At 39.7% G+C, this 15502-nt stretch overlaps 1 protein-coding gene and 1 long non-coding RNA gene across 2 annotated transcripts; one reads left to right on the top strand and one right to left on the bottom strand.

The window, feature by feature from the left end:
* Positions 1–1287: 1287 nt before the first annotated feature.
* Positions 1288–8568, top strand: LOC149404800 (uncharacterized). The gene is made up of 6 exons (XM_089607679.1): positions 1288–1713; positions 6299–6829; positions 6949–7183; positions 7259–7351; positions 7457–7771; positions 8171–8568. Exons 1-6 carry the CDS (start codon positions 1288–1290, stop codon positions 8566–8568), a joined length of 1998 nt encoding a protein of 665 aa, XP_089463805.1.
* A 2304-nt stretch (positions 8569–10872) lies between these two features.
* LOC149404801 (uncharacterized) lies at positions 10873–12980 on the bottom strand. Its single transcript, XR_016295450.1, has 3 exons — positions 12475–12980; positions 11856–12147; positions 10873–11727 (listed from the first exon to the last, which is right to left on the bottom strand). It is a non-coding gene; the product is annotated as an uncharacterized LOC149404801 (long non-coding RNA).
* Positions 12981–15502: the final 2522 nt, after the last annotated feature.

Genomic DNA, 15502 nt, shown 5'->3' on the forward strand with positions numbered 1-15502 from the left:
GATTTCAAGTGTTGGTTATTTTCAAAGTTGTTTTATTTTAGAGTCTAAACTTTATAAATGAAATGACGTCTTAAAAAAAATTATCCATATTTTTTTCTAAGTAAAAGAATTAAGATAAGTATGACGGTCCGGAAAGCCGAGTCGTCACTGTTGGTATCAGAGCAATGAACCTACGATCACCCTCGCTATTCGATCGCATGGCTGCATCCCCTACTCAAGTATGTTAGTTTTGTTTTATTTTGTACCTTTAGTTTAATTTTTTTCTTACCTCTTTGATTAGATGGATGATGAAGTAACAAAGCACGTGATTGCGGAAACCCGAGGCCGCAATGACGATAGCAATCTCTTGATCAAATTCCTAGAGACGAAACCTCCAGTTTTAAGTAGCGAGGTGATAGATATCATTGGCACGCGGGAATGGTGTAACAACATGGACATTTGCTTTAAAGTAAAAGGGAGAGTATTGGAATACTGGAAAAGGAAGGTTGAGGATCACCCCCAAATTGTTTGGGAGTACATGAAGGATGGGGTCATACGAAACTTCACCGCTCAAGGATGGAAGAAAAAAATTGGAGAGAAGACGTTACCGGATAATCTTGAGTTCATGGAAGATGAAGGATGGGGAGACGGCAAAGGAGCACTACAACCGTTCCTCCGACATGTTCCATCGCTGTCCTTTTCATCTCGATGATGATGAAGCTATTAGTGTTTACTGGAATGGGCTCTCCGAGTTTGAAAAACAACGAGGGAAGTGTCGCACCTACGAACCTGCGCCTGGATTAGCCTACGAAGATTTCTTGAGGCACATGAAGCACTACATGGAGCTGGTCGACGATGACGACTTGCCACTAGGGAACGATACTAGTATGGACCCTGTCGAGTCTGAACCAGAGGAGGACCCTTCTAAAGATGATCCAGACGATGATTAAATCCTTCTTGGTAGTCTAGACTTTTGATTTATTTGTCTTTTCCTAAAGTATGAAATACCTTTTATACTCTTGTTATGATTTTGGTTTTGCTTTAGTTTGAGTGATATGCTCGAATTAAATTGCGTGTTTTAGTTATTTTTTTTTTTTGGGAAATGCACTCTTCTTTAAAGAGTTTTATAAAGTTTTATGTATGGAGTATGTTTGTGTGTTTTTTTTTTCTATAATCGATCATAATAGTTCTAGTAGCCAAAAATCCTAATCATGAATATGTCTTCAAGAGTTTAGATGGAAAACGTCCTTGCTGCTCGTGGACGGGGTAGAGGAAGAGGCAGAGTTGCCATTGAGGTTCCTAATCAAGATGCCCCTCGGGTCTGCCCATTTCCCCGAACAACAAGAAGCAGAACATCCACATGGCCCCGCCCCTGCTCAGCCAGCTGGCAAACCTGATCTAACAGTTCTAGTTACCACCTTACTACATCGTATCGAAGCTCAAGAAGCCGAGATACACGAGTTGAGGAACCAACTTCATCAGAAAAATGAAGAGGTAGAAGAAGGGGAACAACCGCCACCGCCAGCCCATGTTCCAGTGCATACGGCGACACAGGCTGTTCCTCAGGGTGTACCTCTAATGAGTCAAATAATTGCTGATGTTGACCTATTCGAGAAGTTCAGGAGGATGAGAGCCCCTGAATTCAAAGGATCGACCGACCCGTTAGTAGCTGACGAATGGATATCGGAGATCAAGACGATCTTCAACTTCATGAACATAACCGAGCAGGAGAAGGTAGTATGTGCCTCAGTTTGTTGTCAATGGTGCCCACAAGAAGAGTTGTAGTGTGTATTTATGTACATTTGATGTCATATAGTCTTATGAAGACTCTTGCTTGTAATTTCTTATTCATTAATAAAAAGTTGAAACGTTCATTCAATCTTCCTTGTCTGAAGCTTTATGATAAAACATTAGTCTTTAGTCCATAAACAAACTAAACAACTTACGAAGAGACAAATGTAGATTTGCATGAACAAACTCTTTGTAGTTTGCTTAAAACGATATATTCGCAATCTAAGGGTCAAAGGACTATTGACCTCAGTACGATTGTTAGAACGATGGACTGGCCGTAAAGTAAATCTAGGTCACATCCGAATTTGGGGTTGCCCTGCACACGTGCTAAGGCAAAAGACTAGCAAGTTGGCTAGTAGGTCAGAATTGTGCTTGTTTGTGGGATATCCAAAGGAAACCAAGGGTTTCATCTTCTATAGTCCCGAGGACGATAAGACTTTCGTTAGTACGAATGCTCGTTTCCTCGAGGAGAACTTTATGAAGGATGCAAAACCTAGAAGCAAAATTGTGCTTGAAGAAAAGTTGGGTGAGGAAACTTCTACCTCATCTGTAAGAACTGTTCTTACCCCAACTGAAACACAACCTAACTCATCAGAATCTCGTCAAGTAGTACTTCGACGTAGTGGGAGGGCTACTCAAAAGCCTGACAGGTACATGTCCTATGGAGACTCTCTCGTAGCCGTCTCTGACATGGATGATCCTGTTTCCTATAGCCAAGCGATGGCTTGTTCTGAATCAAACCTTTGGCTTGACGCCATGAAAGTTGAGATGCACTCGATGTATGTCAACAAAGTCTGGAAACTTGTAGACCTTCCTGAAGGGATTAAACCTGTAGGGTGTAAGTGGTGATACAAGAAGAAAAGGGGTCCTGATGGGAACGTCGAGACGTTCAAAGCACGACTTGTGGCAAAGGGTTATACCCAACAAGAAGGGATTGACTATGAAGAAACCTTCTCGCTAGTCGCGATGCTTAAATCCATCCGCATACTCCTATCCATAGCTGCAGCTCTCGACTATGAGATCTGGCAAATGGATGTCAAGACAGCCTTTCTGAATGGCAATATTGACGAGCGCATTTACATGGCTCAACCAGACGGTTTCATGGAAGAAGGTCAGAGACCAAGGTTTGTGAGTCGCTTAAGTCCATTTATGGATTAAAGCAAGCATCTAGGTCATGGAATATTAGATTCGATGAAACTGTAAAGAGCTTCGGCTTTGAACAGTCAATAGATGAGCCTTGTGTTTACAAGTTAATATACGAAGGAAAATTTGTGTTTCTGGTGCTATATGTCGATGATATACTACTCATTGGTAATGATGTGGGTAAGTTATCTGAGGTTAAGGTCTGACTGGCAAAGCAATTCGATATGAAGGATCTAGGAGAAGCCGCGTACATTCTGGGGATCCAAATCTTTCGAGATAGGAAAAACCGGACCCTGTTGCTCTCTCAAGCATCTTATATTGATAAGGTAATGGATTGCTTCTCGATGCAAGACTCCAAGAAGGGCCAAACACCCTTTAGGCATGGAGTTTCACTCTCTAAGGACTAGTCTCCCAAGACTGCACAAGAGATTGAAGACATGAGGAAAATTCCTTACGCCTCTGCCGTAGGAAGCCTCACGTATGCTATGAACTAGGAACAACCGTTTCCAATCCTCACGTATGCTATGAACTAGTTAGCTATGAACTAGGAAGCCTCACGTATGCTATGAACTAGTTAGCCGTTTCCAATCCAACCCTGGACCCGAGCACCGGATTGCTGTTAAGCATGTTCTTAAGTATCTTCGAAGAACTAGGAACTTGATGCTTACATACTCAGGTACTGACCTGACTATGGCGGGATATATCGACTCCGATTTTCAAGCGGATAAGGATTCCAGGAAATCCACTTCGGGATCTGTATTCATCCTTAATGGTAGAGCTGTTGTGTGGAGAAGTATTAATCAATCTTGCATTGCTGACTCCACAATGGGAGCAGAATATGTGGCTGCTTGTGAAGCATCCAAAGAGGCTGTATGGCTTAGAAAATTCCTTAAGTATTTGGAAGTTGTTCCAAACGTCGACGAGCCCATGACCCTTTATTGTGATAATAGTGGGGCTGTCGCTAACTCAAAGGAACATCGAAGCCATAAGCGCTCTAAACATATTGAGAGGAAATACCATTTGATTTGAGAGATCGAGCAGCGCGGAGACGTAGAGGTGAAATAGATCTCTGGCAGATCCATTCACCAAGGCCCTAGCAAACAAGGTCTTCGACCAACATCGAGAGGGATTAGGCATGAACGACTACACACATCTTCTTTGAGTCAAGTGGGAGTTTGTTGTCAATGGTGCCCATAAGAAGAGTTGTAGTGTGTATTTATGTACATTTGATGTCATATAGTCTTATGAAGACTCTTGCTTGTAATTGCTTATTCATTAATAAAAAGTTGAAACGTTCATTCAATCTTCCTTGTCTGAAGCTTTATGATAAAACATTAGTCTTTAGTCCATAAACAAACTAAACAACTTACGAAGAGACAAATGTAGATTTGCATGAACAAACTCTTCGTAGTTTGCTTAAAACGATATATTCGCAATCTAAGGGTCAAAGGACTATTGACCTCAGTACGATTGTTAGAAGAATCTATGATGTCTGGTTATGGGGCATTGAGAGTTAGAGACTCTATAGTTCTTCTAGGTATCTTCCGAAGATACTGAATTGACAAGTGCACTTCTAGAGACAAGATAAGAACAAACCATTTAACCTCTTATGTCTCGAACTCACTACGTATGAATTGCATCGTGCTTACCTTAATCCTGAAATGAGAAATGTCATTTCACACCTTAGTATTCTCATTTGAGAAAGTCAGAGTTCGGACTCACTATGTGATTCCGAACGAGGCCTATTGGTGAAGTACTAAGTTGTGAGAATGTCATTAGTAACTTTGTGAAGTTCTCATAGATATGGAATTCATGTACAAGATTGCTGAAATGCAATATAGATCACCTCATGCTTTGTTCCTTGGAGTGTGAATAAATGAACTGGTCAGTGTCCAAATTGAGTCCTGACTCTTTTGGATGAAACAATGTGACGTGTTAGCTCCTCGTCAATACATTGTTTTTAACTTATTCACAAGCGACAAAGGATTTGAGGAAATAACAGCTAGAAGGGTAAAATGGTAATTTTGTAAATCCCGACTAGCTGATGATATTCATGAAGGGTAAACACTGATAATATTATGTGGATCCACTCATTACAATTAGGTTGAATTCTTGAGTAGAAAATAAATTCATTTGAACCGAGAGATTTTCAGTGTCAACTCTTTAGTGGAGTCAGTTCACATTAAGCTAAACTTGGAAAAGGTTTGTGAACTTTTGAGTCCAAGTATTTTAGCTCAAGCTTTGTTCATTTGGATCCATGAGGTCACTGTCACGAATCACATCGATTAGGAATAGTTAAACTGGAAGCGAAGTCAAAACAAGAACGAAAATAGTCAAAAGGGTATTTTTGTCTTTTGAGATATAGGATGAAATGAATGTCAATAAATTTTTTGACAAGGTCATTTGATGACTCAATAACACTCGGCCATGACTTGATCATTGGGCCTTGTGGATTAATTTCATTTCATAAGAATTTTATTGAAAATTCTTAATGGGCCTTTTTCATGTTGTCATGAACAAATGGAAAAGCTTCTAGAAGCCATTTCTAGATGAGGATAGGCGCCCAACATACCCAAGAGAAAGAGAGAATATTTTGTGCATAAATGTATGAAGATACTTGCCAAAAGAAAAAGAGGAAACAAATTTCCCCTATGAGGAAATGAAATAGGCGCCCAAGTTGAGAAAAAGGCAAGGCATGGAACAAAAAAGGAAACAAATCCAAGCCTCTAGTACGCTGCCTTGGCCGACCAAATGGAATGGGAAATAAGGGATTTTTGCTCATGAATATGTGATATTCTATAGAAGAGGAAACTACCTTATTGAAGGTGAGACCTCTCCTATAAATATGAGCCTCATTCCACACATTTGATTCATCCCAAGTTCTAGAGATTGAGAGCCTCTCTCTCTAGACATTGTGGCCGCCCCTCTCCTCTCTCTCTCTCTAGTCAATTTCGTTTTATTGTTTTTGCACCTAGGTCCTCATTTGACCTAGAGTTTAGCTCTGCGACTTCAAGACTCGTTCTTAAGTCGTAGTGTTTAAAAGTGCCCACTCACTGATTCCTTTTATTTCGAGTGATTTAGTGATAGAAACTATCGTGGTTGCTCGAGTTGCCGAGGAAAGAAAGAGAGATGTGCTGCGAGGAGACGAACGTATTCAACCTTTCGAAGGCTCATCAACGTTCAAGCTTCTAAAGAGGTTAGCAGATTTATTATGCTCATATTAGTTTTATTTATATGTACTTGCTCTTTGTCTAGGTTAGTAAAAACCGTTTTTACTTGAAAAGAAATTTTATAAAATTCCGCCACTTCACGAAGCGTTAAACTTTTTCTTAAACCCTAGATCAATTCCAACACATTTTTCATGAAGAAAGACGCGCGTTACTAGTGGGAAACAGTGGCAACAAGGAGAGATGTGCGAGCTATGCCTTGGGATGACTTTTTGGAAGAGTTCACCAAGAAGTATTTCAACATGAGGGCAATGAATGTTCAACAGAAGGAGTCTGCGAAGCTGAAACAAGGTTTGATGACCGTGACTAAGGCGGTTAGTAAGTTCAACCAATTGGCGAGACTGTGCCCACACTTGGTTCTGACAGAGACCGAAAGAGTCAGACATATGATGAGCATGTTCCGACCAGAGTTGACTTTAACCATTGATAGTGGAAGTCATCCACCTACCACGGTTACCGATTGTCTCGAATGTGCCATGCAAGCTGAGTATCACTTGATCCAAGTCAAGGAGGAACAGACCAATTTTATAAGGCTCGGAAAGAAGATAGAGCTCAAAACAAGGGTCCCGACACCAATAAGAAGCCAAACCAACCAAGTAACCACCAACTTAACCGCAACAATCAAGACTTCAGGGCGCAACCCCATGGAAATAGGAATGGGAAGAAAAGGACTCATCCCGGTAATGCAGGTAACACCAACAACAAGGTCAAGGTATAGGGAACAAATTTTCCAGTATGCAAGACTTGTGGAGAGACGCATCCTGGAGAGTGCCAGAGAGGGACCGTGATCTGCTTCAAGTGTGGTCAGCTGGGTCACCTCCTCAAGGACTGCCCGAAGCCGAATTTTGTTCAGAGTGGACAGTACCAGCCTCAGAATCAGAACGAGCGACTCAACTGCATGCCGACCGCACTAGAAGGGCCACAAATCTCTTTGGGTCGTTTGGAAGCATCTACATCCACCCAAATGCCACCACCAGCTCAAGCTCGTATCTACGCCTACACCAACGCCGATGCCTTAGCCATCTCTTCGAATGTAGTAACAGGTCAGCTTCCTATAGCTCATCTTGATGCTTTCGTATTGTGTGACTCTGGTGCTACGCATTGCTTTATTTCGTTAGAACTGGTTAGGAGATTAGGCGATAGTGTAGTGAAAACGAAGAAGGTTTTCAGGACGGCATTATCGCCTGGCGATATTTTGTTATCGGAATACTGTCTCAAAGATGTATCGATAATTATAAGTGGACAAGAGCTAAAGAGTGACTTCATTGTCTTAGAAATGAAAGACTTTGATGCCGTCTTGGGTATGGACTTCTTAGTGGAGAATAATGCAGTGATCGATTGTCGGCGAAAAAGAGTAACCTTCGAATCGGTGACGGGAAAAAGGTTCACCTATGTAGGAAGACCACTTAAGAGACCAAAGATGATGGGGTCAGCATTGCAAGCTAAGAGGTTGATGAGTAAAGGGTGTCATGGATACCTAGCGTCGGTGGTGGACAAGACGAAGGAGGTTGAAGCAAATCCACAAGATGTGCTAGTGGTGAGGGAATATGTTGACGTTTTTCCTGAAGATCTCCCTGGATTAGTGCCCGAACGTGAAATTTCTTTCGCAGTCGAGTTGCTACCTGGAACAGGTCCAATTTCCAAAGCACCCTATCGTATGGCCCCTGCCGAGCTTAAAGAGTTACAATATCAACTTCAAAAATTATTAGATAAGGGATTTATTCGCCCTAGTCATTTACCTTAGGGAGAACCCGTTGTATTTGTCAAAAAGAAGGATGAGTCTTTCCGCATGTGTATTGACTACCGAGAGCTAAATAAGGTAACAGTCAAGAACAAGTATCCTCTTCCAAGGATTGATGACTTGTTTGACCAACTCAAGGGGGCGAAGGTATTCTCGAAGATAGACTTGCGATCTGGCTACCATCAATTATGGGTCAAGGAGGACGATATCCCGAAGACAGCTTTTCGCACCCGCTATGGTCATTACGAATTCACTATCATGACTTTTGGGCTCCCTAATGCTCCAACAGCATTCATGGACATGATTAATAGGATCTTTAGCGAAGTGTTGGATAAGTTTGTTATCGTCTTCATCGCTGACATACTGATTTACTCTAAGAGCGCCGAACACCACGAGGGTCACTTACGAGTTGCACTCCAGACGCTGAGACAACACCAGTTGTATGCCAAATTCTCGAAGTGTGAATTTTGGTTGGATAAAGTGCATTTTCTCGGACACGTGGTTCCTAAAGACGGAATCTCCGTCGATCCTGCCAAGATAGAATCCGTGAATGATTGGAAGCCACCTCGAAGAGTGACAGAGATAAGGAGTTTTCTCAGTCTAGCATGTTACTATAGAAGATTTGTGGAAGGATTTTTTACATTAGTTGCTCCACCCACCGCCCTCTCGAAGAAAGATAAGAAGTAAGAGTGGACAAAGAAGTGTGAACATAGTTTTTGCGAGTTGAAGAGAAGACTTACCACCGCTCCAATTCTAGTCCCTGAAAGTGGAGAACCTTTGTCTATCTACAGCGATGCATCAAAGATAGGTCTTGGTGCTGTGTTAATGCAAAACGACAAGTAGTGGCTTATGCGTCACGACAACTCAAAAACCACGAGGGGAATTTTCCTACCCATGATTTGGAGTTAGCCGCAGTGGTGTTTGCCCTCAAGATTTGGAGACAATACTTGTATGGTGTTCGGTGTGAGATATTTACCGATCATAAGAGCTTAAAGTACATTTTCACTCAGAAAGAGTTGAACATGAGACAAAGAAGAAGGCTAGAATTGGTTAAAGATTATGATTGTGGTATCCATTACCATCCTGGAAAGGCGAACGGGGTAGCTGATGCGTTAAGTACGAAACATGAGGCTAGGCTATCGATGATGCATGCATTATCTCATTTACTCGTTGACGAAATCAACAACATGGAAGTTGAAATTGTCACCCGGGGACTAGCTAACATGACCTTAAAATCAGATCTGTTCGAGAGAATCAAAGAAGCGCAAGGACGTGATCTTGAGATGTCAAGGCTGAAGGACAATGCACTGGAAGGTCAGGAGTAAAAAATTTCTCTTGCGGAGAATGATGTACTCTTTTTCGATGGAAGGATCTGTGTACCCAACGAAAACGAGTTACGAAGACAAATTTTGACCGAAGCACATGAGACTCCATATTCAGTCCACCCAAGGTCCACGAAGATGTATCAAGGCCTTCGAGAACACTTCTGGTGGAATGGAATGAAAGGCGACGTAGCAAAGTTTGTCAGTAAATGCCTTACATGCCAGAAAGTGAAGGCCGAATATCAACGACCAGCTGGAGAATTACAACCAATCGAGGTTTCTGAATGGAAGTGGGAACAAATCACAATGGACTTTGTGGTTAGGTTACCTAAAACAATTGAGGGTTATGATGCTATATGGGTAGTGGTGGACCGTTTGACCAAATCTGCCCGAATCATACCAATGAAAGTCACGTACTCCGCGGAGAAGTTGGCTGAACTATACGTTTATAACATGGTGAGACTGCATGGCGTTCCTTTGTCCATCATCTCAGATCGTGACAGTCGTTTCACTTCTAACTTCTGGAGGTGCGTGCAAAATTTGATGGGATCGCAACTAAAGTTCAGTACCGCTTTTCACCCCCAGACGGATGACCAATCCGAAAGGACTATTCAGACTTTAGAGGATATGCTACGAGCATGTGTCATGGATTTTGGTGGGAGTTGGAATAATAGTCTAGCACTTATTGAATTTTCATACAATAATAGCTATCAAGCTTCAATCGGCGTTGCCCCATATGAAGCTCTTTATGGTAGAAAGTATCGATCTCCGATTCACTGGTTCGAATCCGGAGAAAATAGCCTCGAGAAGACACATTTTATTCGAGATACCACTACTGAAGCCATCAAGAAGATACGAGATCGAATGAGAACTGCCCAAAGTCGACAGAAGAGCTACACTGACAAGAGGAGGCGACCACTGGAATTTCAAGTAGGAGACTTCGTATTCTTGAAGGTAGCACCTCTCAAGGGTGTGATGAGGTTCGGAAAGAAGGGAAAATTGACCCCGAGATACATTGGCCATTTCGAAATCACAGAAAGAATCAGAAAGGTAGCCTACCGTCTATCTTTGAATCCCACGTTAGCATCGGTGCACAATGTGTTTCACGTCTTGATGCTCAAAAGGTACCTGCCCGATCTAAATCATGAGCTAATCCAAGAGCCTATCGAAGTACATGAAGACTTGACATATGAAGAAAAGCCAGTACAAATTATTGATCATGAAGAAAATACCTAAGGAACAAGGTGATTCCCACTACAACAAAAACTGGCAACAGCCGCGACAAAAGTCGTGGCTGTTGCTATGAAAGTCGTGGCTGTTGGTACTACAGCCGCGACAACAGCCACGACTTGATCAACAGCCACGACTTTTCGTGGCTAAAATCAGCCGTGACTAGTCGTGGCTATTGTCGCGGCTGATTTCGACCACTATATTTTGCCAGAAAACCTATTTTCCCGCCAATTTTTTCCCGCCATGGTTTCCAGCCACTTTTTCCCGCCTTTTTTTTCCCTCCATTTTTCCGAGTAATCTATTTTCTACCAATTTTTTGTCACTAATATTTAAATGTTTTGAATGTAAAAATAATTACACAAATAAAATCTTATAAACCAAAATAATATATATTTCATTCATATGATGAATTCATAATTATTATACTTATAATGTCTCATACTAATAAACTAAAATACAATACTAAAATAAATAACGTTCGCAACGCTAATAACATCAAAATATAACATACTATCAAGGTAAAATAAATCACTACTCGTATTGAGTTCCCAAAGCAGACCGACCAGTTCTCTTTTTAGCTCTCTTTCGTGCTACAGTAGGCGCACTCCTAGAGCCAGATCCTTCTTCAGCTCGAAGTGGACGTGAAACCGAGGGCGGGGTCATCTGTGTTGGAGGGGGTGCTTGAGATGGCTGGGTCCTCAATGTCGGTGTGCTCTCTGAGCCTGGTTCTAAGAATTCTAACAAGTTTAAGTTTATAAAAATTTCAATTTGTAAAATTGCTAACATATTAATTTCAAGCTTATTTTTTTAAACATAAGTTAAACATACAGTTCACTATAAAATTCTAACACAACAAGTTAAAGTTTATACAATTCTAACAAGTTTCAAAAGAGAAGAATTGCTTATTGTCCAAGTGCGGCTGTCCAAGGGCGGCTGTCCGAGCGCGGCGGTCCGAGCGCGGGTGTCCGACCGCGGCTGTCCGACCGCGGGTGTCCGAGCGCGGCGGTCCAAGCACGGCTGTCCGAGCGCGACTGTCCGAGCACGGCGGTCTGAGCGCGGCGGCAGTGGTCAGAGTTTTTCGATTTGGGGTTAAGAAATTCTAGGGCTTCGATTTGGATTTGGATTTGGGGGTCATGGACTGGTCTTGGGGTTCGATTTGGAACGGCGGAGCTGAGGTTTTCATTGTGAGGATGGATCAAACATGAGATAAGATAATGGGTCCATCCTGGGAAGCATAAAGCTCATCTTGCTTCATCAGGCTGATTATCTTGGTGGTGAATCACTTCATTTCGGCCTGAAAAAGAAAAAAAGAAAAAAAAAGAATGCAGATCATAATTCGTATGTGCCAATTCATATATGTGAGAAGTCTTATGTTGTGTCTCTGTTTAGGCTTAAGTAAAAAAAATTGAATTTGCATCTTACATGAATATTGTAAAAAAAGTGATAGAACCTGATGCTGTGCTTCAATCAAATCTCCTAGTCATGAAAAGTGTAGTGGGCAGCAAAAAGATAATTGCAACCTAACTGTTTAGATATCATAGGCGTTCTTAAATTCATACATAACTATATGCATAGCACTATCAAATTTAAATACCCTGATCACAGAGTCACTCATCAACAATTCCTCTGCTAACAACTCAAACTCTGTAAAAGCATAATGTTGGAGCCCAAAGCTCAGCACCCCATGACTTAAGAGACTGATTTGGCCTTGTATCTGTATAATAAATGTAAGAAGAGACTGACTTTGAAGTCTGAGCTATATAATTCATCATATATGCATAAATTTTGGCCTGATTCAGCAACGTAAGAAAATCAAACTCGAACACCATAATCACTTATAAAATCTGAAGAAAACAACACATGATACAGGAGGGAAAAGTCACGCAGTAAAAAATAACGAGAATCGTCAACGAATAACAAACCAAACAAGCACAATTTCATAATTCTCAAATCAAATTCCAATTTCAAACCCTAGAAATCTAAAACCCCCCAATTTTTATTTAAAAATTCAGACTAAAAATGAGAATTATAGGCTGCTTACCTTGAGATGAGATGAACATCTACGTGATTCTCTTATTTTTGCTGAACCTCGGGAGTGGCAAACAGTGATAAAGGCAAATGGTGAAAGCTACGAGCATCGATGAGCGACGAACAACAAAGAGAGGCGAACGCAGGCGAGGAGCGGAAAACGGCGGAGATGAGCTGAGAAGAGCGGCGAAGAGTGGCAAGGAACGGAGAATAGTGGTGAGGAATGGCGAACGACGACATCATCGGAACGACGACATCATCGGAACCTTTTTAGCCAAAATAATCTTCTCTCAACTTCTTCCTTTCCTGCTCGTATCTCCCCTTATTCCATATACACCTCCATGTTCTTTTTCTTTTTACAAACAAAAGAAACCTCAACCTTTTAAGACTTGTTCCTGTCACACGTTGGATCTTTTTTGTAAGTATCAATTAACGAGCTTTTCTTTCATACTCTTTCAGAGGTATTTTATTTTCCTACTTAATATTTTGTTTTTTTTTCATTAGATTATGATGACCTTGATTGTTACGTTTTTCTTATCAACAATAATCGTTAAAATACTTTCTGTTTTGCGACACCTCTTGATAAGTAACGCAAACCTTTTATCTATTTTAAATAGCTACAATTATATTTTAAATCTGGTATTTTCATACAAGAATATATAAGATGTGCTTAGTAAGTATTTTAAATTTCATGATTTTTGGATAAATTGTTTTTATTCTAAAAATCTTTTACCATCGGTACATAGAACTTTCTTTTTAATGATCCAAACAACGTGTTTTGATTTTAATAAAATAGCTTCAAAACGAATTTGTATTTGAAATTTTTATACCACAATATTCAAGATGTTTATAATACGTATTTTAAATTTCGAAATGTTTGGAGATACGGTTTTTATTTTAAAAATTATTTACAATTACTGCACAAACATTTTATTTCTGTTTCAAAGAGCATGTTTTGCAAATTTTTTAAAATACTTGCAAAAACTTATTTTGGCATGAAATTTTTATTCGAGACACATATTTTTTATCGTTATATATAAAAATAATCAGGATTTTTCATTTACCGGAAGCATTGTTTTTCAACATTTATTTTAACAAGTGCTCAGATCTATCCTGTTTTCTGTAAAACTCAATTTTTAGACAATATATGTTTAAATTAGATTTCATCATGTTGGAGTTGGATTTTGGAACTTTCACTAAAGAAGAAAATGTTTAAAATTTTATTTGCTATTATGTGAAAGTTTTCCAGAATTTTTCTCGGAAATTTTGTTTTTCCGAAACCTTAGAGCAAAGGGTATTTTTGTCTTTTCACTTTCGAGTCCCGTCTCTAAGTTTTTCCAGAAATTTTATTACGCCAAAAATTGTTTAGGTCCCGAGCCAAATACGTTTTCCGATCGTTCGATAGTCACACGTTTTTGAAACAAGGTGATAATAATTTCACTACAATACGGATTAGTTTAAAATTAATTACGATGAGTGTGTGATCTGAATTGGTTAATATGTGTTATATGATTGATTGTGTGATATTTCTAATATGCGTGTATTTGTTATTGAGTGAATTGTGATTATTATGTTATGTCTTGTTATGATGAGTTTATGTATGAGTTTAGTACAACTTTGGCATATCATGTTCTAATTATTAGCATGTTTATTCATGTTTATGAAAACTTTGTATGCAACACAAATAACCAAGTGAAAAGATAAGTAAGAGAGTCGTACCGCCTCGAACGGGAGGTATTAAAAGAATTCTCTCGAGCCGACCTACGGGCTCTAAAAGAGTCTTCTTATAAGTTATATGTTTATTAGATGGTGCGAACTATAGGAGGTCGTAGCCCCGTAGTTCGTTTCCAAAGTATATACTGAAATTGGTACGACTACTCCACCCCGAATAAAATATGTTTATTAGACCATGACACTGTTAGAATTTAAAACACTAATAACCGGATCATGCATCGCATTACTCATCTTTTTGTGAGTTATAGTTATTCTCGCTGAGCGTTAGCTCATTCTATGTATTCCGTCCGTGTTGTAGGTAAGCAACAAATGAACAAGTGAGGAGGGTGGATCAGCGGCGTTCGATAGCTAAGGGGTTGGGTTGTGGTTCTGCTCGCTTATTAAAAGACTTCCGCTACACAATTTTCTAAACACTCGGTTTGAGATTTTTATGCTTGAGATATTTTCTAAGTTTAATTAGTTTTGAAAAACTGAAGTTGAATTTTTATGGTTTTATTTCCGTTGAATATTCCAACCATCTACTTTAGTTTGGAATTCCGAATTAAGTACTTCTCTTATCTTCATCAAATGTTTTGTAAGATTTCAACTGTTGGTTATTTTCAAAGTTGTTTTATTTTAGAGTCTAAACTTTATAAATGAAATGACGTCTTAAAAAAAATTATCCACTTTTTTTTTCTAAATAAAAGAATTAAAATAAGTATGACGGTTCGAAAAAACGGGTCGTCACAGCAATTTCCATCGATTATTGTAATTTTCTATTTTAAGGATTATGGACACGAAATTGGCCCTCGGCGGCATTTCAATCGTTGATTGATCACAGGGGACCATGCTACGATTACGAAAATAAAGTGCCATCGTCTTTTTGCAATACATTATTTGATTAGACAGGCAACGAACCAATCAAAATTTGAAGAAACAACGCATCACCAAAGAGCACTCGTGGTTTGATTAGAAAGGCAACCAACCAATCAAAATTTGAAGAAAACGAAAAAAAAAAAAAAAAAAACCTTACCAAAACCTGCCAAAAAAATCACTGTAAAAAGGGCTCTCTCTAGTGTGAACGAGACGCACTGTTAATAGAAACAAGCAGGTTTATGGGGTATGTCCATTTTTTAATGAGAAATTACTTCAACTAACATGACTTAATGTTTTTTTTTCCAATTTTTTTTATCAAAAACTAAACTCGACCAAAAAAATATTACTAAACCACTTGTAAAAATACAATTTTACCTTCAACAATTGATGTCAACAATTTATGTCCATTGTTGACATAGATGTCAGTAATAGATGTCGATTATTGACATAAA

This window comes from Urtica dioica, chromosome 2, assembly GCF_054948205.1.
Source record: "Urtica dioica subsp. dioica isolate 48M chromosome 2, U.dioica_male_clone48M_v1_H2, whole genome shotgun sequence".
Classification (NCBI taxonomy): domain Eukaryota; kingdom Viridiplantae; phylum Streptophyta; class Magnoliopsida; order Rosales; family Urticaceae; genus Urtica; species Urtica dioica.